This window comes from Nothobranchius furzeri, chromosome 11 (genome assembly GCF_043380555.1).
Source record: "Nothobranchius furzeri strain GRZ-AD chromosome 11, NfurGRZ-RIMD1, whole genome shotgun sequence".
NCBI classification, from domain to species: domain Eukaryota; kingdom Metazoa; phylum Chordata; class Actinopteri; order Cyprinodontiformes; family Nothobranchiidae; genus Nothobranchius; species Nothobranchius furzeri.
Genome location: NC_091751.1, coordinates 54731788 through 54754394, shown reverse-complemented (window position 1 = coordinate 54754394; position 22607 = coordinate 54731788). Strand labels below are relative to the sequence as shown.

The following is a 22607-nucleotide window of genomic DNA, read 5'->3' as shown; positions in this document are numbered from 1 at the left end:
ATCAATGAAGAAGTACATAAAAGTAAAGGAAAAACATCTTTGTCAATATGTGTGCGTGTGAATGCAAACTTGCTTACAACGAAGTATAAACCAGTTCAGCCTCTACTATTACACCATTATCTCTTTTACTTTTGAGTTTATATTTTTAACCAATTACAATTACACCATGTCACCCTAATTCATCTCAGTTTACAGTTAGGGTGACAATTAAAAAAAAAACATCTAGTTATCTCACAAATGATCCCTTTAATCTATAGAAAATAATTACTCCAAAGTATACAAAGTAGTTCTGGCTGTCTTCAGTTTTCAAAGGAGATAAGGTTTGCTTATAAAGATGTTTTAATGTTCCTGCGAGAGTGGCCCCGGATGCACTCAATGCTGACTAAGCATCTAAAGTAGACAGTAACACACCCAAGAGGACTGAAGCAAAACCACAGCACAGACACACATGTCTGAACCAGAATCAAACACACCTGTGCACACTTTGACTGAACCTTTCCTTTCCTTTGACCATCTCCTTTTTTCTTGTCTTACTTTCTGGGCGCAGATCTCGTCCTTCTTTGGGTTTTCACACATTCACGGAGAGGTGAGCGTGGCAGACATAATTAGGTAACTTTAAGGGTGACTTTATGACTTCAAAATGCTTTGAGCTTGTTCTTTTGTCTTTGTTCTTTTCTTTTTTCTCCTGTCACTGTCTTGGTTTCCAAATTCAAGGAAATATATATCCTGGCCCGTATGCGTCATGACCACTGAGGAGACCAAAAACATCACCGTTACAACGCAGGCATGCCTGAGATACAAACAAATAAGCAATATATTTGCTCTGCTGCTCACTCCATAAACACATTTCCCTCCACCCAGAATGATTAAATAAGACATGTAGGAATAGATCCCGGATATCCTCCCTAATTTGTGAATGAGCTCATGGTGCCGTGCAATGTCATCCTGTGTCCAAGCCTCGGCCTCTAGAGCATTAACCCTGTCAGTCAAAACATCTGCAGAAAAAACGATATACACATTAACTGGGAGAACAAAAATGTGAGAGAAGACGGGAGAAAAAATAATTCTGGGAAAATGAAAAACACAACTTCCAGACAAAATATAATGCAATTATGACAGGAGTGGGATCTGAGGAAAGAGTGACAATACTATGCAGCAGCAAAGTGAAATATTACTTCTACTACTTGCACAGATGTATACAGACAAGTTTGGCAATCATAAACATGCCTGCACAAATTGTGAGAACAAATGCATAAAAATCTTCTCAGTTTAATTAATGAGACAGACATATTTGCAAAGCTTTGTTGCGGGGGCCACCCACAATGGTTTTGACAGATGAAATGAACAGAAAACAAGTATCTCATGGTATGGTTTGAGGCTAGACATTTCTCCACCAAAGCATTGCATTCATTTTGTCATTTAAAGGGTTTGCCATTGCACAAGTATGAATGGGCATCCTGATCGCTGTCATGTCAAAAGTAAAACAACAAAGTTTATTATATTTATTCACTTTTAACTCTTAATAACTCAAACCTTCTGAAATTAAAAGCAAATAGGAGAAATACATCAAATTATAGACGATAAAAGCCAAAGTAAAGAAGTTACATTATTTTTGATATATGTATGGACAGAATGTCACTTAGGGCTGTCAAACTTGAATATATGACTCAAAAAGCTATTTTGCAGATACAAGCATTTTTTGGTCCTGGTCTTAATTTGACAACTCATCTGTTTCTCTGGTGAATCTCAGAAAACATTAAATACATATCAGTGGTTCCAAGTTTCTGGCCTAAACTTCCACAATCTCACTCTTTTAGGCCTTTTCCAACGGCGCTACTCAGCGTGACTTAGGTAGGTGTGGTTCGGTCCGGCCGCCTCTTTCGACAGCACAGTTTGGTATTTTTCTTTTACTTCCCCTCTACTTTTCAATCCCTGCTCAGTCGTGGTTCCGAGGATTGTGCCAGGCTGGAATCGCGACTGTCGGTCGCTGATTGGCTAGGAGAAGGAGTCACTGGTTGCTCCAGAGCTTTATGGTTTCTGCCTCACTGCCTGCAGCCATTTCTGGTTCAGAGTCTGACAAAAGGCCATGAAACTGAGCAGAAGTAGGGAGAGAGGGCTTAAGGTGCTATACAATTTTCTACATCTAGATGGTACCCTTAGAAAAAAAAAACCAGATTTCAACTGAAATGTTATACATTTGGAGAAGCAAATGAGAAGGCTGCAACAGGAAAAAAAAACACATAACTTTAAAAGGAATCTTAAGAAACATCGTCATTTCTTTTCATTTTCTGCTTTAAGGTGAACCCTCACTGAGCATGATCACTCTGCATACCGACTCAAAAGATGGATCAGTTAAGTCACTTCAAGTTATCTTCACACTTGAAGAAGAAAAAGCACAGACTTGGGTTTTACCATTGCTTGTGTTAACAGATACTCTTTGCAAATTAATATTATCCTCTGGAGATGCAATTTTACATCTGGAACCACTCCAGAGTGGCGTCTTTGTGGAGTTTTTTGGATGAGATAGAAGAAGAATGTTTTGAAAATTGCAGAGTTCACTCTACAGCACGGCCCAGGTGGTTGAAAATCCCCCCTTCCAATTTGCCAGCATTCTTTTTTGAGTTGAAATCAATTCAAAAGATAATGTGTACTGCACACACACACACACACACACACACACACACACACACACACACACATGTGTATTTGACCAAATATTTTGTCATGCAAAAGTAGGATTTAAACCTGCAACCTTTCAACTGAAGTCTAACTACTCAGATCAGTGTCACATAGGTTTGGAGAAGCAGTTGGAGAATGGTCATCCTTATTCATTTCCAAACACTCTTACTGGATCTCTGGCTGGTTTATCCCTCCTGCAAACGTTTGTGATGTAAAACACAAACCCTCTAAAGCCCATCTGGAACTTTTTGGAATTTTAGTACATGCGACAAAAGAGCATCAGTGAAGCAAAGCCATGTTTTCTTCTTCGCTTTCTCCCCGTTGGTCCATTTCAAAAGGACATGCTAAAGGACATGTAGAGTTTCAAACACAATACACTTCAATCGATGACATTCAGGTCCGAGTAAATTTTCTGAAAGATATTTAGCAATTCTTACGAAGATAACTTGAGCCTTAAGGTGATTGCAGTTAATTATGATCGGTGTTGGGAATGTTACTTTTAAAAAGTAATGAGTTAGTTACTGATTACTTTGTCAAAAAAGTTACTCAGTTACTTACAGAGTTACAAGATTATAAAAGTAACTAATTAACAAGAAAAAACACCTATTTTGTTACTTTTTTTCATTAAAGAATGCAAGAAAAATGGGTTTCCCTCTTATTTAAACTCACTTAATTTTTATTACAATACTGAAAAATAAGTGACTAATGACTGGAACATAATAAAATGTATGTCCAAATGTTTTTTTTTATTATAAAATTGGATAATTGAAATAAACGAGCATTTAACAGGAGGAACTACACACAGGAACATTACACTAATCTACACCATGAAAATGCCACTATGTAATATTGAAGATACCTCAATCAGCTAAAATTTATAAATGCAAATAGAAACACCTGTAAAGGTTCCTGAGCCTTTAAATGGTCTCTCAGTCTAGTTACATTACTGAAATAAATGTAATTTTGCACAATATTCTCATTTTTTACAGCTTCATATAAGTGTGTGTTTTTAGTAGCATTTCTGTTGCTGGTAATCTAGTAATGGTTTAATAAATAAATACAAATCCTCTAAGATGACACTAATCTGATGGAGGGCTTAAATGTACTAACTTGGTTCAGACCCAAACACAGAAGAGCTGCAGCTGGGTGGTAAAGACACACAGGTAGTTCTAACAACACCTGAGCACCATGACGTCTGAGACTGATGCATCAGTGTTACAGCGGGACTAAAGAAATGATCAGAAGCAGGTTACAGTTGGATGATCTAGGAAAGTAGAAGATCAGGACGTCTGGGCGGTGAGCAGGTGAGCGGACCTTCTGGATGTCCCGCTGTCATGCCAAGAAGGGGACGACTGCAGATTTACGCCTGCAGCAGCGAATCTGCGGATCTGCAGCTGTAGATTATTCATCACGTGTTCCTCGTTCTTCACGGGCCGTGATGCACTTGGATGAAAACATCCGCCACTTAAGCTCCCAATCAGCTGATGACAGCTTCAACACACCACGCTGCTGAATTAGTAACACACACATTTTCTTAGTAACAGAAACGGCGTTTTGATGAAAGACAATAATTAATTAGATTACTCGTTACTGAAAAAAATATACTTTTTTGTAACACCATTTAAAATAATGGTGTTACTCTCATCATTGCTTGTGATGGTGGTGAATATAATGCATGCTTATACGTCTTCAGTGAGTCTACACACACACACACACACACACACACACACACACACACACACACACACACACACACACACACACACACACACACAATTGTCAAAATGTAAATGTGCAGAGTGATAATACACAGACAGACATAACATGACAGATATAATATTTATCAATGCCACCTATTATTTTTCCTATTGTTAAAGGGATACTTTGCAAATTTTTCTAAATTTCAAACCATGTTCTTGTGCCATTATATGCTAAAATTACCCTTAAGGGTTACTGACAGGCCACCCAACCCCTCTCGCCCCCTGTGGCCAGAATTTTCCACTTGCACCTTCAGAGTTGCTGGTCCGGTTTGTTTGGACTTTGAAGAAAATTGAGCTGATATAACTGGTGCTGGAGTCTAATTGCAGCATGTTTCCTGCATGTTTTAGATCATGAACACAGTCAATTATTTTTTTATTTAATTATGAATCACCCCTGCAGACACTAATGAAGCCTGGGGAGACTTTTCAGCTGTTAGATTACGGTGTTAAAAAGACGAATGCACAGCGAGGAGAAACGCTTTACTTTCAGTTCTACAAACTGGCATTAGGGGGTGCTAAAAGCAAGTCAAAACTGCTTATTCTCCCTTTAAAATAATTGTTAGGCTCATCTTGAACTAAAGTTTACACTTTTAAATAATGTTTAATGTTTTAAGTGAGTCTAAGGCAACTTTACTCTTTTGAAGACAGGCAGAAAATGTGTTTCCTATGTCTTAAGGGCATTTCTTTCTTTCTTTCTTTCTTTCTTTCTTTCTTTCTTTCTTTCTTTCTTTCTTTCTTTCTTTCTCCTATCATCCTATCTTGGTCGGCACGAAACCTGGACCCCTGTAGAAGTACAAAAGGCTCTGCCTGCAAGAATTCCCCAGCAGGCCACAAGAGGACAAACAAGAATGAAGCCAGGGGATGAAAAAGGAAAAAATGGAAAACCCTTTTTCAAAAAAGTCAACAACCAGAGAATAAAGTATTTGAGGCCATAAAAGTGTGTTGTCAAACCAGAGTCAAAAAACATTTTAAGAACCAAACATAAACTACAAAAAGACAAGTGGAATGCATAAAATATTTGAAAGGACAGAATATTAAATGTTATGACAGCAGCCAAGTCGAACAAAAAGAAAATTAAAATGAAAAAGGTATGTCTGGAAATTACTGATTGCCAAAAGTCAGATGAAAGATGACAAGGAAGAAAAAATGAGCTTAAATATGAAAGAAACAAGAAACTGAAAGGAGGGCCAAAGGAAATGAGCTATACTGTGAAAAAAATGTGTCCTGTTAAAATAGAAATAAAGATACTTCTCAAATATATGTTGTGTAATTTTGTCAGATTTCATCATCAATGATAATTTTATGATAATGTAAAAACAAATTACAAAAATTCCTCAGTTGATCAGATAAACAAGCCAGAGAAAGCTTGGATTGGCAAAAGGTGTGCTGGACAAAAGACAAAAGAATGTGAAGAAAAGATTCACTAAGGGAAGCAGTTGTTTTTATTTTTATTTATTATCTCAATCCAATTCTTCTTCATTTGGAGCAAATGTAACCTTTGATGCAAGAATGTGGAATAAAACAAGTATTATTCTCCATTAGCATCTATGCTAAGAAGCGTGCTAGGTGATGTGGAATGCTCTGCATGCAACTGATCAATATTCATTGACATTAAGAAGGCTCTTACTGATAGTTTTCATCATCTAAAGTGTAAGTAACAGCACTCAAGCACAACTCAAATTCTAATGACTTCATGCATCATATGAGCCACTTGCTATACTTTACAATCCTCTAAAGACACCCAGACATGACAGACTGTCCATAAAAGGCATTGACAAGTAGGAGCTGGTGACATCATCATTTAACACCATTGAATCCTTTTTCTGTTGTTATTCCATTGTTGTCTTCCATTTTGGCCTGTTCTGGATATGCAAAACTGCAGATCGCTGCCCAGACAGACTCAGACATGATGTAAGATGGGAAGGATCTAAATCCGGATTTAAAAAATAGACACATACCAGAAGCATTCTTCAAACACAGTCACGTCATCTCACTTCTAGGCTTCAGCCAATCCCAACAGTCAATGGACAAGAGGAAGGTTACACCCTGTAGAGGTCAGCAGTCTATCATGGGCCAACTCAGGGACCCATGAGACAAATATCTGAAGCAACTTAACATGCATGTTTTCAGGGTTTAAGAGGAAGCAGGAATTCCCAAAGAAACCAAGCATTTGCAGAGTGAGAACAAACTCCACACAAAAATACATCAGCTGAGATTAAACCAGGAGACCTCCGTGATGTGAGGTGACAACACTGACCAAAGCACTGTTGTGCAACCCGGTAACTTCCTGTAAAACGGTTGTGAAACAGACTTCATATAAGAACCAATACAACAATAAAAATGAAACAAACTATCAAAAACTAGTGCATGGACTGCATGAGTGGTTTGCTTCCAAGACACATTAATTTGTTATTGCTGTTCTAGAGGCTAAATCCTAGTTTATACGTTTCTTTCATCATGCTTGCACTCACACAAACATGTATTAACACAGACGTTTTTTCTTTTATACTCCTCTGTTAATGTTGTGAAGCAATTCTCCACCAGGGCAGCAGGGGGCATATAGACTTTCTTTGACAGGTTTTCTTACCATTGCAGTGACGTCTTTGGTCTTTGTTTATTTATTTATTTATTTATTTATTTGTTTATTTATTTATTTATTTTTACCTCAGCTTGTAAACATGAATTCACTCAAGAAGCAATGGCAGACAGAGAGTGAGTTTTTATTGAGTTGGAACTGCTTGATCTCGAGGAACAAAGAACTGAACGGGAGCGAAGGGGTGTCAAACGGGAAATGATCTTGGGCTGTTGCTGGGCCGACCAATCACAACAAGTTGCATTTGCGTAGTTAACATATTTGGGCCATACTCTGTCCATGGCTGTCGGAGGACGACGGACAATGGCACTGCGTGTCTCCGTACTTCTGCAGATGGAGAAGTATAAACTAGGCTTAAAGTGACAGCATGTGTTTTCCCTGGCGTTTAGGGGGCAGTATATCCCTAAATCATTGCAAGCAAGTGGCAGTTTTGTGTCTGTGTAGAAACCTTACAAATGTGCCATTAGGTGTGTGTGGCCAGATGTGGCAGAGTCATTATTGTGAGCTTTTTAACTGTGCTAAGAGTGACCCCCCTGTGGTGGGTAATACCGATACTATGGAAGATGTGAGAGTCTCTCCAGGAGGTCTATGATGCAGTTATGGGCCTAAAGGGCAATACGGCTTGTGGTAGGGATAATATTCCTTCAGGACACCTAAAACATGCCAGTAGGAAACTCTTTCCTCTGCTTGCTATCTGTTTTCCAGGATTTTTAAATCCATGACATTGTACCTGACTCAATTTTATCTGTTAAACTAGTGCCCATCTGAAAGATAAAGCTGGCAAAATTAGTAGCAGAGATAACTATCGGCCTATAGCGCTGGCCAGTGTTTAATCTAAGGTTATGGAGAGAACCATTTTAAATAGAATGGAGCGTTTTGTTTTGACAACTGACAATTTGGTTTTAAATCAAAACATGGTACAGACATGCACATTTTTTATAACAAGCATAATTCCACCATTTTTATGGGTTTTATTGACGCATCATAGACTTTTGATCGTGTAAACTACAAAAAGTTGTTTTAGAAGTTACAGGACAGGAAGGTTCTTAAGTCCCTAATTAGGATATTATCCTATTGGTACACTCACCAGTCTATGTATGTTGAATGGGGTATTTGTGTGTCCTCTCCATTTAAGGTTTGCAAGGGAGTTAGACAAGGAAGTAGTATGCCTCCTCTTCTTTTTAATGTTTATATGGACAATTTGTCAAAGCAACTTAGTGACTGTAGAACTGGATGTGTGGTTGGTGGGACAATAATAAACCACTTAATGTATGCAGACGATTTGGTGATCCTCAGCCCATACAGTGCTGGCTTTCAGCAGCTATTGAAGGTCTGCTCTCAGTATGGGTCAGAGTTTGACATCAACTTTAATGCCAGAAAGAGCAATCTTTTAATTGTGAGAAGTATGGAGGACAGTAAGGTGGTACTTCTAGATTTCTTTGTATCGGTGTTGTTCTTGAAGAAAGCAATGTGATTCAATATCTGGGACACCTCATATCTGCTGATTTGACAGATGATGTGGACATCTACAGAATGCACAGGCTAACACTCTGATGCGTAAGTTTGGAATGTGCTCCGTACCTGTTAAAACTGAACTGTTTCAAGCATATTGTACCCCAATGTACTCTGCCTATTTATGAAGGCGCTGTAAGAAAAGCAGCATGAGGAAACTTACTGTTACCTATAGTGACAGGTTGAGGGTGATGCTTAGAATGCCAAGATGGTGCAGTGTGAGCACAATGTTTGTTAGTGTGGGTGTACCTGCAAGCCCTGGAGTAGAACGGACTATCGTGTACAGTTGTATGTGTAGGTTATCGGAGTCTAAGAACAACATAATCCTGTCTGACAAACTTCACAGAGCTCTGTTATGTTTTATTCCAATATGTAGAATTATTGGCATCTAAACCTTTATGTGAGCCTGTAACAATGTGCATGAATTTTTTTTATTAATTAATTTATTTTTTTTTGTTTTACTTAAGTGTGTTTTTTTTTTATTATTTGCAATGGACCATTATCTGTCTTTAATAAAGTGATTGAGTTGATCAAAAATCTCTAGGAGCGCAGCCTCAAGAAAAATAACAAACAGATCAGACTCCCTTCCATCACTTGCAACGACCAAAGAGGTAGATGTGTAAAACCACGTTTATGAATGGTGAAAGTTGAGTAACCACTTGTTACAAATCAGTAAATGCATTTTGTCCTCACGGGCTCCCGTAAAAGGAAAAATGGCATCTAAAAGGGCGTCGCCCAGAGACTTAGACCCACACCCATGTATTTTATACCCCATTTTTATGGTTATATGTTACAAAGCTGCCAATATTTTTCAGCTAGGGGGCATCATTTCACTCATTTTCAACACTTTTCAATGGATATTTCCAGAGATTAATGGTAAAACTACACATTGTAACTGTAAGATTAAGGTCATATGTCCTCAGGCATCTTTAAAATCATCTATGCATCAGAAAGCATGACCATAAAACCAAAGGTCAGTTTTTCTAAGTAAATACTAATGCTATGACTGTTGGGTATCAGTATCATAATGCCAGTTATTGCACTGGATGTCACAGATAACTAACGGTCATCTCAACATGTCTCTGAGTGTCACTTAAAGTGCAGCCACTGCTTGACGCCATAGTTGGAGAACTTACCATCAAAGGCATTTGAATGGCTCTGGATGAGGTTCTCCAGCTCATAACTGTAGGCCAGGAAGTTGTGGAGCGTTTCTCGTTGCACTGCAAGCTGGTAATTCTCCTCCATCTTCCTGGTGCAGCAAGAAGGACCTTGGTGTTTACAAACCAGCAGGTCAACATCTGGAAAAGTCAAAACAGAAAAAAACTGTTATCACTTTAGTATTTATTTCAAAATCACACATAAGCAGTCATGAGAGGCACAGACCATGAGATAACTGTTGATTCACACCTTCATTGGTGTGAATATAAATCCATCTATAAATCACAAGTTGGACATGATAACTCATTTTACTGAGGGACAAGTTAGACAGTAGAGTCAGTTGTAATCAGAGACCAAAGCATGGCATTAGGACGAACCACAAGGCCAATGCCTCACTGTTCAAATCCCTCCATGAAATACAATAGGGCTGCATTCTGAATCCCTCTTTCCCTCTTTGCTCCCTCTCTCGTTTGCCTGGCACATCCTCGTGAGGCCTGGGTGTTTCTTAATTACCTAGAGAGGCTGCATGTGTTCCCGACCCAGAGCCAGATGAATGAAGTCATAACTGGCCTCTATCTGTTAGCCTATTATCTCTTTCTCTGTGGGAGTCAGTTGATTCTTTTTATTTTGACACTGTTGCTGAGAATCCTCCTGCCTAAAATCCTGCTATCCCTAGTTACCAGGCACTGCTTTAGGTTACTCGTCTTAGAGTTAGTCTATATTATCTTTTTTAAATTTTTGTTGTTTTCAGAGGGAACAATCTGTACTTGAATGTTTTTCTTTTAAAAAAAAACGATTTTTCGAGCAAGAGTGCATTTTAAAAAATAATTACAAACAACACTGTTTAAAATTCATGTCTAAAATGTTATTAACCCATTTGACTCATGAGTTCTTTCTACCCTACCACCTTTTCCATGATCACTCTTGTTGGCTCTTTCTTTTGAGTTATGACATTAAAATTAAAACCACAGACTCGAGGTGGATTCCAGCATTGCCTCTCAGCGAGTACCTACATGAAGAAAGTGATCATTTAAGACTTTGGTTGTTAAATAAGCTGTCAGCTAAAACAGGTGGTCTGAAGTAAAACTATCTGAATAATTTTGACTCTTTAGGACACTGAGGCATATTTAAACGCTCATTATAATTATTAGCAGAGGTGTGACCAAGTCACTGCTTTGCAAGTCACAAGTAAGTCACGAGTCTTTCCAGTCATGTCACGAGTCTATCAGTCCAAGTCAAGGACAATCAAGTCCAAGTCGAGTCCAAAGTCAATGATGTGGAAGTCCAAGTCAAGTCCTTAACTTTGAATTTTCAAGTCATAATCAAGTCATCTGTCCAATTTAAATTTAATGACAATGATAATGAATAAATTCCAGAAATAAAGCTTCTTAAAGCTTCATTTATTTGCTCAAACAAGCAGAAAGTGCAACTGAAACGGATTATAAAGAAAGTGCTGCTGCAGATAGCAGTAAATCAAACCCAGAACGAAGAATTGTTTAAGATTTATGTCCATGCCGAGCCACTTTTGTGCTAAAATATCAAATATGCTCAAGTCATCATCAAGTCAACAGATGCAAGTTGATTCAAGTCGCAAGTCATTGGCATTCAAGTCTGAGTCAAGTTGTAAGTCTTTATAGATTTTATCAAGTCAAGTCAGAAGTTCTTAAAATAATGACTCGAGTCCACACCCCTGATTACTAGTTAGTATTAGTTTGATTCTGAAATCTGTATTTGTTTGAAATGTTCAGCATGCAGATCACACAACCTTAAAAAGTGTTCAAGCCCTCAAAAAAAATGTATTTGCCTGTGATACACAATAAAGGTTTAGGTTTGTGTAACCCTCTACAAGAGAAAGTCCTAAAATTAGTCACAATCACATACATCCCAGACCCCCAACCAAACACCCAACTCAATGTTCATTAACCTCTTTTGATGTTTCACTTCTTTATTATTGTGGTCATAGAGTAACTTCAGATTTCAGGTAAAAGGTCTTTATGAGATTCATTATAGAAGCCAATAAGCCAAGTATCCCGTTCCCCCAGGCTCTGTGTAATTAGCCTACACTATACAATCTGCAGGCTAAACCTTAACACACTCCAGGGTGGGTGGAAGGTGTGTTTTCCCTTTAATCGCCACTGTTCTCATCTGGTCTTGTCAGAACTACAGAAAGGAGAAGCCCTTCCACTGAATAAATGCCGTGTTAACTCATAAGCCACTCACATTTTCTGGTTCTACAGCAGAGCTGATTATAATGTGCTGCTGACAAGATGTCAGCTTATTATGAATGAATGCAGCGAGTGTTTGATGGTGTGTATCACAAAATATAAATACATTCATCATCTCATTTAGTAATACCTCACAAAACAATGTGAGCTGTATATGCAATATAAATGTGCTATTACTCTGCTGATGAGTGAGTGCTGTTTATTATTGATGCTGATATATGTTCTATGCTGCAACCTTTTTTTCAGAGTACGAGAATAAGTTTGTTAGAAGGCAGGTAATTAACACAGTTAGCCTCCCCCCGCCTCAGGAAAGCAAAGACCTTCGAAACTCCAAGCTCCTCTCATAGCGTCAAGGATATTTACTTTGTACAGGTTTTCGGATGGGCCGTGTTGAAGGAAAACACACCTCAAAGGGCTCTTTGCTGTACTCCAGGATTTTTTTGGACTGCCTTGAAACTAAACTAGAATGCTTGGCTTTTCCCCGACCCTTCTCATGGCTGGCACAGAGTCCAAAGCCACACAAGAGAGCAGGGGTAGGACACAGAGACCGTAAAGAGAGATGTAAAACGGGAGGGCAATGCTGAAGCAGCATTATGTCAGAGGGGCACGAAGCCACAGACTGGCAGAGTCCAATGGTATCAATTGGACATAACATACCCCCTTCTCATGCTCTTCCTGCAGAATTACGTTCATCTTTTCTACATTAATTTAGTTTGTCTTTGAGAGTTTCACCTCATGAAAGCACATCTCCTGCCTTTAATTTTAGTCAAGAGGATAAATTTACACACAAAATATGGGATTTCTGAAGCTAGTAACACTTTACAATAAGAGAACCCTTTATTAATGTTAATTAGTGCATTAGTAAGCATTAATAAACAAAGGGTCAGTTTATTAACATTACTGTTATTGCTAACTACAGTGGTCTCGTGTTTACATTGTAAAAAAACCCCACAAAAGGTGAAATCGGCAAAGTAGCCAACTTTATTTTTTACAATTATTATGATAGCTGTTTAAAGGCTGTAAAACCCCTCACTACACACACTTTATACACTTTTCTCAGACAGGCGTTAACATTTAAAACTTTTCTCTCTCTTTTAAAACACTTTCAATGCCCTAATCATGATGTAGAGCAAAATGCACTGTAAAAAAAATCGTGCACCGTTGCACATGCAAAATTCTACTGAAGATAAGAATTGATTTTGGGTGTGTTTATTAGTTTTTTCTTGAATAATTGAACAAAGTGAGCTATCTGAACATTTCATGAGCTGCCTGAATGTTTTTTTTTTCTCACAAAGCCATCGCTAGAGCACCAAACGCTGTTTCTATTACGGCCATAGCAGCACCAGGAAAACAGTAAAGCAACCAGATGCACAAACATTGTAGGTTGGTTCGGTTCGGGGTGGTTTTGGTTCGGATCCAATTTTCCACTCCTGTGCACTCACCAAGAAAAGTCTTTTCCAATGGCCGCTTTTAATGCTTTCCCTCCAAGCCACAGATATGTTCTTGTTTTATGGGCTCAACACAAGAGAGGCGGCATCACCTCTTCTCCATTCATTTTCAAGGAAACATGTGTGACAAAGTGATAATGGCGGCTTTCCCTCCGGCTAAGCAACACGTGTATGTGAAACTTTGCGCTTGTGCATTTGTTGTGCACAGGCAAGCCAGCGATGCAATTCCAGAAAGTTAAAAAATGTCAACTTTTCATTGCTCGGACAAGGACCAATTAGCGGAGGTTTTATTGACTGACCAATGAGCGGACAGGATGCTTCTCAGGACATTTCTAGGCAAACATGAAGGAAAACAGCATTTATACAAAGAATACACACAATGCACAAAAACTGCAGCGGCATGGGGAATTGTCAGTGAGTTGGTTTTTGTTTGTAATGTAGGACGAACTTCAGCAAAACCTTTTGAGACTTCATATCGACTTCTTCAAATCTGAACTGTTTTAATAACCCCAAATTCCCTCGAATCTGATGGCCAATCAAAACAACGGAAGACTCGCTATTCGCCCTGTGGCAGAGCTTGTTGCTGGCTTTTGCCGCTGCCACATGTTGCCTCCCGTGTGTCGAACCCATTATACATTTTTAAACTGTTACCAGCATTTCCGTAAGTTTGTTCAAACAGGGGCTGGTTCTGGACTGTGATTGGTTCTTTTTTCATTCACCTATCTTTTCCAATTTCAGATTGGATTTTCGTTGATGTCAATTACTGTTGTCACCTTTTTTTTATCGACGAAAAAATATCACAACACAGAGAGGCAGTGAAGGGTGAACTGCGTTATAGCACAGGACTACTGTACTAAGTGTCCTTAAGGTTAGAACAAAGGGTCAGAGGGGGTGTCTGCTTAGTAATGGGTGTCTGTATTACATAATCTGGTTAAGCAGTTGTTAAAACTTCATTTAATCGTTTATTAATGCTTAATAATGCCCTAAGTAATGTTAATAAAGGGAGCTTGCCACCTAGGATTGTCTGATTAGTGTTTGTTTGGCTTCATTATCACGTTTAAAAGTGTCTGCTAAATTCCTAAAGATAAACATAAACCTTGGTTGTAAAGTGTTATCAAAGAACTTCTCTTCACATTGGGCAACATTTGGTAAACTGAGTTTTGAGAGAACATGTTAAAAAAGGTGAATTGTCTTTAAAAGATCTTTTAAAAAATGTATTTATAATTCATTCTGAAGAAAACGTACTATGGAAGTTTTTCTCTCAATCCTGTAATGCATTAAAGTAGGTAGCTGTGCGATGACCAGAAAATGTAAATACAGATGCTCTATGTTTTCATATGTGTACGGTAGGTAAGCTCTGTGTGCACTGTCCAAGTCAGAGAGGCCAAGTTAAAAGGAAATCAAAACAACCTCAGTCAGTCAGAGTCTATGGTGGGCTTTGAGAGCTCGCCAAGGTCTTTAACTGTTTAAGGATGTGGCAACATGAGATAACAAACTTTATTTTTCATATTTGTTGTTTTCCATCTTAAATGACTGATGAACTCTCATTGAATGACAGTTTGAAATGAAAAATTAGGAAATTTTGTTTCAACAGAACTTTTGAATGTGTTGGACAATCACAACAAATGTGAATAAAGCCGAGTTTATTCATTAGCTTTGCTGTCTAGGGGTGAATCTATTTAGAGTGTTGTGATATTTCAAAAAGCAATAAGCAGTAAAAAACCACAGTGCATAAAAAACCTAATTCAGACCGTTTCCACTGTCATTTCACACTGTTGCTCATACTGGTACATTTTTAAATTGAGTTAATAAATAAAAAGATGTAGAGTCTGAGAGTATTACATCTCAAACAGGAACAAATAACTTAGCTGACACACTTCTGCTACTTAGTGAGAAATCTGTTCACTAAAACAACCATCAGACTGTTAAAAGGAGCAATTTTAAATTGATTTTTGTTGGTTTTTGATGAAAGAGCTGAAAAAAATTCTGTATAATTGTGCTCGCTTACATATTTGGATGCCAACTTTTCCCACTTGAACAAATTCTAATTCACACTCTTCTAATTTTTAGCTGCATCTGACTTAAAACATGAAAGCACAAAACAAATGTGTATTTTATCCCCTCAAGAAGATTCTAGAAGAGTTTCTATGGCAGGGACAGGGGTGAGGTGGTGCCCACTCCTCACTCCTGCCAAGTGGACCTCAAGGGATAAACCATCAATCCTGCTCAATGGTCAACTTTTTTTGCGGGGTCACCCATGAAGACAGTGGGAGGGTTAATAGCTCGTTAATATGCCAATACAGAATACAGAATATCTCAAATAGCCCATTTTTGCTACTGTATTGTGTTTGTGAGTCTTGCTCTAGATGGCTTACAGTATGTGTTTTAAACCAAGATCCTTCCATTGTTTTTCAAACCTCTTGCAAAAGAGATGACACTCTGTTGCTAATAGTAACGCCGTGCTAAACAAACATATCAAGTGGTCAGGATGAATCTCTAAGTATGTTTCCCACTCAGCTATCTATTACGTCTCTTCCAGTTCCAGACTCCTACTCGCTGATACTTAAACTGAACTTACAAGTTACTCTGCTGCTAAAAGAATCCCCTTTCTACATGTGGTGCTCAGTACGCCTTCATGAAACGATTATTCTAAAACTTGTTCCATTTGACTGTATTTTGTTTGATCAGCGTTAAAGTGATCAGTCCTCTCTCGCAGTTTAATTTTGTTTCATTGCTCCATATTTTGATGGAGCTATTAACCTATTAACCATAGACATAAGGAGTGGAGCTCGCAAATGCAGCCGCCATTTGCATTAGCGGTCTACGCAGCATCTACACTTTGATGTCTATGCTGCAAATTGTGAATTCCATTTACTGTTGAAGAAAATACATACAGTACATGTAATACTGATGTTAGATCCAAGAGTGTCTTGTAAAGTAAACACGTTTCAACCACAACTACAGTTATTGTTACAAGCAGCTGATATAGTCCACATAAGTTGGAACGTTGATTTTTCCAACTTGGATGTTGGAATTTCCAAGTGCAAATGGAATGCACCATTAATATGGAGGAAGCATCAAATTTGGAAACACGAGTCGCACCGTTTTGTTTGTTTATTCATTTAGCTTAGTTTTTCACTAATTCATTTGGTGTAGATTTTTGTAATTTATGACCCAAGTTCTTTAGCTTTTCTTCTTCTTTGGCTAAAAAAGTCAGAAAATCGATTCACAAAATTGGAAAGTCACTGAATTAAAAGATTATTAATGCTTCATGTTTTGCACTTATTGCCCTTTGAGGTACATCCTTTGTTCCCTACCTCAAATTGTTTAAAGAGGTCCTTCTCTTAGAAACCACTGTTTACTTATCTGTCACTTTGAGATTAACATGGAGGCTGAACATGAAAATAGTCTCCTACACCTATCTCTTGCATTGGCTAGAAAATAGACAGTGAAACTCTAGGATTAGAAAAGTCTGACAGATTTACGTCACACTGTCCCTTAACATTCATCGACTCGTCCATCTTGGCTCACAACAGGGAAGGCTGTTGTATTTTTAGCATCTAGGAATCAGCAGAGAACGTCTCAGCTAGCAGAAGCTAACTGTTAGCAGTAGTAATTCCACAACACAGCAGAACTCCTCCATGCTTGTGTTATTTGTGGAGATAAAATATTAGCATTGCAAAGCAAACTCAGTCAGTGGTACAATTGAGTTGTTGTTAGCTAGTCAGAGGTGAGATGTCCAAATATCAGGAAAGAAGACTCAAAATCCTGGTTTCTGACACTCACCTCTCAGCTGGCAATCTCCTAGTTCCTGAAACATGCATCGGAGCCGGACTAACAAGACGTTCATTCTGACCACTGCAAATGTTTCGATTAAACAAGTGTTCCACACCTTTAAACCATTGACTGCACTTTCCACTAATTCCATTTTCATTCCAATTCATGCGTTCTCCTTGCCATAATTACAGTATAGTTTATAAACACACAACCATGCTGGTCTTCTGTACTCAACACAACGTCACGTTATCGGCCATGTTACCATTACCTGCCATTTTTTATAGCTGAAAGTTTTATTCTAGTTTTTTCATTATATTTTATTCTATTTTTAATCTTATTATTCATGTTATATGTAGCACATTAGTACCGAAGCAAGTTCCTAGTTTGTGAATTGTTTGTTCACTGACAATGGCAATAAACCTATTCTGATTCTGATTCTGATTCTGATTACTACACTTCTCTTTTAATCCAAGCATTTGTCAATTCTGGGGCTGATGGGAAAATGTGAAGGTTTAAGATTTAGTGAGGAATCTTACTTGGCTTCTGCAAGGTTTTTTACCATCCCAGTGGAGATATGAGTCACTGGTAATCAACAGGAAAAAAATACAGATATTTAAATAAATCTCTTCAAGATCATACTTCCAGTAAAACTTCCTAAAGCACACATCAGCTGGGTGACAGGGAAAGTATATTTTATTATGTAGTTCATCCTGCCTGTGCTCTACTCATCCTCCCTCTACAACACATGGGACTATGCCTAATTCCTTTGACCCTTCTCTAATTCTCAGAATTCGTCATGATTTAACCCCAGTGTCTCCTAGGAGAACAGTTTTTTGTCTTGATGCCTCCATAGGCCTTTTGGCTGTTTTATCTGTCCTAATTCTGAAGCTTTACTTGATACATTAAGGAATTCCTAGCTGTAGCTATCATTTGGCCTTTCTTGTCACTAGTGAGTATTTCTGGGGAGAAAACGGTACGCTCAGACCTTGCACTGATTACAGAGAGCTTAACAAGTTCACAGCAAAAGAAAAGAAAATCACCAAAAGGAAAATGACATGAGAGGAAGACTAGATTTAATACTACAATGGTCCGGATGTGTGCTTTGAGTTCCCCTCACCCTGTTCAGTCTAATTAAGACCTTTCTAATTACTGTTATTTATTTGTCATCATCACATTCTGTTGTGGTTTTAAGACTCCAGCTACGCCGATTAAAGAATATGTGCAACAACTGCTGCAGAAATATATGAGGAAAAAAGTGAAGTTTCATTTGCCAAGAACTCCTTTGTGACTGTTTAGAAATGTCAAAAGGTTTAATGTCAAATAAAAGATTAAAAATGTCATTTTATTAACCTCTACTGCTGTTAGGAGCAGATAATATTTTTCATTATTTTTGAAAGTGGACATCTCAGGCTGAGTAAGTGTTAAAGGAGAACAAGAAACTTCTCAATTCTGCTCGTATTTTTGTACAGCTGAACTTCAGTTCATTGTAAATATAGACCCTTTAAATATTGGGACAAAATAGATGTATATTGAGGTAAGTCTAATTCATAACTGTTTGTGCATCGTAAACTGTCATTGACTTTCTGTACTGTACCTGCAGCAAGACACTGTCTATTATCTGCAAACACCTGGCTGCTACATCCACTCTCACTTAGATTAAAACAAACAGGGTGAGTCTTTGTTTTGTTCAGTACTTTGAATAAAATATCTTACCTTTCTTGTTCTGATTGCAATAATACAGCCGGTTTTGCTCTGGGAATAGTTATGATTCAAGTCAGGGGCGGCATTAGGCCCGGCTACTTGGGCTCAAGCCCCGAATGTTTAATGAAAAGCCCCGGATCTAAATCGCGGAAGTAACATGCAGTACCAAAGTCCAACAGAGAGGGAGCAGCTGGCAGTAGTTTGTATACAGCCTGCCGGAGCCTCCACCAATGAAGAAGAAGCCCTTCAGCAGCCGGCTTCTTCTACACTCTCTGCCTGAAACGCATGAGTGAAGATGGACATAAGGATGTTTTTTTAGACCAAAAGTACCGCAACAGAACCCCAGCTTTGATGAGACTGGTGCTGACTCAGGTTTGTGAGTCTTATTTGAAAATATGTGTTGTGCTGCTGGTTTGCCTAAAGTTAGCTTATCAGGTAAAGTTGTTGGAGAAAGAAAGGGAATATTTACTATCATCTCACACTAAACACTAACAGGAACAATACTCTGCCCCGAATATGCTTAATATGTAGCTTCAGATTAAAATTTATGTGGTACAAGACATATATATATATATATATATATATATATATATATATATATATATATATATATATATATATATATATATACATATATGATGTTGACTAGTGCGTGTCACGTGTGTGTGTGTTAAGCCCCGGATCTTCTTCAGTCCTAAATCCGCCCCTGATTCAAGTCAACCTAACTAAAGTCGCACTCTAAGTCTAACAAAACTGGCAACTAAAGTCGATAAATGTCAAAGAGCCTGAAAACGTATGCCACATCACATTGTTCGCAATCAATCTCCAAAACTTTAATTTAGTTTCTTTGTATTTAGAAATGTAAGTAAACAGTTTAATTGCATTAAATTACAATATAAGACTTTGCTTTTGAACTTTTGTTGCTCATGTTGTTGTTAATGATGCAAATACCCTCTAATTAAAACTAAGAGCTAGTACATTAGAGGGTTTTGTCTTTAATCTCTTTATTGTTACCATTTATTAGAAAGATCAATCTGTGATTCAAAATGAAAATATTATTTTATATTCTGATTTGAAAATCATGGATGTTAGTGTCCAAACGTTTCCAGGCCAGATCATATAGTAAACATATTGTGCAATATTATGCTTGGAGAATAACTTTAGAACAAAGTTAGGAAAGCTGAGCTAAAGCCAGGATTTTCTCTAAGTGAGTTTAGCCTCATACAGAGTTGGAACCTATGTTTATCCTCACAGTATCACTTTTTCTTGGAGTGCTAGACAGTAGTTCGTACCATAACACTACAGAGATATTAAATGCTTTCAGGAGTCACTGGCAAAATCAGACATGGAATAAATATGAGAAAATTACCTCTTGGTGTAAAGATTTGAAGTATAAATGTGGCTTATTGCTCATTTGTACAAGTATTGGAACTGATCACAAATCTTTTCTGTGATTATTCTCACAAATGGTCATCAACATGATTAAATCATGTCCACTTGTACAGTGTAAACAGAAACAGGTGGAATAGTGAAGGGTTCTGTGGCTTGTGCAACTTTGCTCTGCCTTAAGAAAGGCATGAAGAGGACCAAGCACATCACTCCTGTTCTTAAATATCTGCATTGGCTGCACAATCAATTTCTAAGTGCTTCTACTAGTTTATAAATCACTCAATGGCATGGGGCCCACAACTCATGCTGGACCTTCTTCCTGTAAAAACGCCCAGCAAGGCTCTGAGATCCTCAGGAAGTAGTCAGCTGGTAGAGCCTCGGGTCAGAAACCAACAGGGTGAAGCTGCTTTTAGCTACAATGCTGCACACACATAGAATCAGCTTTACTGTTTATTATTACCAGCATGAATCAGGGCTGAGTTCTGATAAATGGGGGAAATGCTGATTTTCTCATTGTTGTTGAAAAAAAGGAAGCTTTCACTGTTTAAAAAGGTCTGTTTGATATTCGCCTATCACTGATTAGCCCTTCAACTTCCACACAAGATAAAAGGCATAAAATAATTACTTTTTTGCAGTTTTTATTACATCATTATGGGTTCAATTATCAGACATGTGAGGTATAAGACAATGTTTTACCTAATATATTCCATACTTTTCCATTTTTCCTTTTATCTTATCAATCAAGTTATGATCATTTTGAAAGTATTGGGTCTCTATCTGATCAAGCTGATCTGTGGTCAGTTTGATCCCTAATGGATTGTTTTTTCGGCACGTAAACTGCTGACATAAATTTTAATTATAGCGTGTTTAATATCCTACATTGAAGTAAATTCTACAGCAAAATGAAATACAAAGATAGTAAAGATAAATAAATGAATCATGGTAAAAGAGGTTAAATAGGAAAAATCATTTTTGTTGTACGGACTCTTGATGATTTTGTTTATTGATATCACATCATGATATCTGAGGGATTCAACCAGACAGAAAAGTTTAGATCTGCCACAGCCTTTTCACTTCTGCCACCTGAGTAAGTGAAGAGCGGCAGGGCATCTAATGAAAGGCAGTGCTTTCTGACTGGCTCATCAATTTAGATAATCATTACAAATATTCCAAAAATATGAATGAATAGAGTAATAAACAAAACTTGGCGCATTGAAATGTGATTTTCATTAAAATGGCAACATAAACAAGCGCAGCAGCTGCTCCTGTTGGGGTGATGCTCGGTGCGCCTTGGACCAGAGCTCTCCACCGGTTTCCAGTCGCTTACCTGCGTGCGGAGCCTCCGGTACGTATTGGAGCGGTCCCACCTGTCGCTGCTGGAAAGCTGCCTTCACTTCACGACAGCTGTGGGCGTCCCCGTCTATCACATTAACCGCAAAGGTGACCAACGTCAGAATCCAGACGGGGTCCAAAGACTTTACGCGTGAGCATATTCCTCGGGACATTGCCGCATCTCTCACCGGATCTCTCTGTGAAACCAACTGTAGCCGGGCTGCAAACTGTGTGACGATGCTGGAAATAGAAACGAGCACGTAGAAGCGAGGGTTAGTTTGCACATCTGCTAAGTCTTTTCCAAATGGGTTTCACATTATTGGTTGGGATAGGAGGCTTGGGGGGTCTCCTTGTCGGACGGAGGAGGAGGAGTGGTGTGGAACGAGCCGAGCCTGGCCCGCGCGCTCAACACTTTGCAGTGGTCGGCTGCCTGCGTGCGCTTTTCCAAAGTGCTGCGCACATTCCCCTCCTTCTCTATTTACTGCCTCAGCCAAGTGTCCGGCTCCAGTTCTGATACATTTCAATGTTCTAGATATAAACTGCTGATAGCAACTAAAAGTGTATCAATATTTGAAAATGTACTTATTTTAATGTCGTATACATCTTCTAATTTATTTTCCTCGTTCTTGTTTAAAATTTGAAAATAAGTAACCTTTAAAACCTTTCACAGATAAAAATTTACAAGGCGCTTCTCATTAAAACTGAATAAAATACATGAACATAAACAAACATGAAAATAAACCGAGTAATAAAATTATGCAAAAGCAAGTTTAAAAAGCCAATTTTGTGGCAATAATGGGCAATAAGCCCATGTTTTAATGGTTTTGTTTTGGCCAATCAGTATACTTTTTTTAACATTAAAAAGTGTTTGCTATTGAGCACTTCGGTGATTTAGGTCACGTGACTGTCTACAGTATAATACATTCAATCTACAGTGGGAGCTGTTGAGTTTCTTCACACTGCTGCTATCTAGTGGATAAAATATTTTATTTGCCAGAAGCAACAAGTAAACAAATCTAAATACCAAAATATT

At 38.1% G+C, this 22607-nt stretch overlaps 1 protein-coding gene across 3 annotated transcripts in view; it reads right to left on the bottom strand.

Moving 5' to 3' along the window:
• The window catches only part of LOC139061808 (glypican-5-like), a 135804-nt gene extending 113827 nt beyond the window's left edge, over nt 1–21977 (bottom strand). For all 3 annotated transcript variants that reach the window (XM_070541693.1, XM_070541694.1, XM_070541695.1), the window contains exons 1-2: nt 21570–21977; nt 9681–9842 (exon numbers count right to left, since the gene is read on the bottom strand). In XM_070541693.1, the coding sequence (XP_070397794.1) occupies nt 9681–9842; nt 21570–21747 (340 nt within the window). In that variant the 5' untranslated portion in view covers nt 21748–21977. The remainder of the gene's footprint in view (nt 1–9680; nt 9843–21569) is intronic.
• Between the last annotated feature and the right edge of the window lie 630 nt (nt 21978–22607).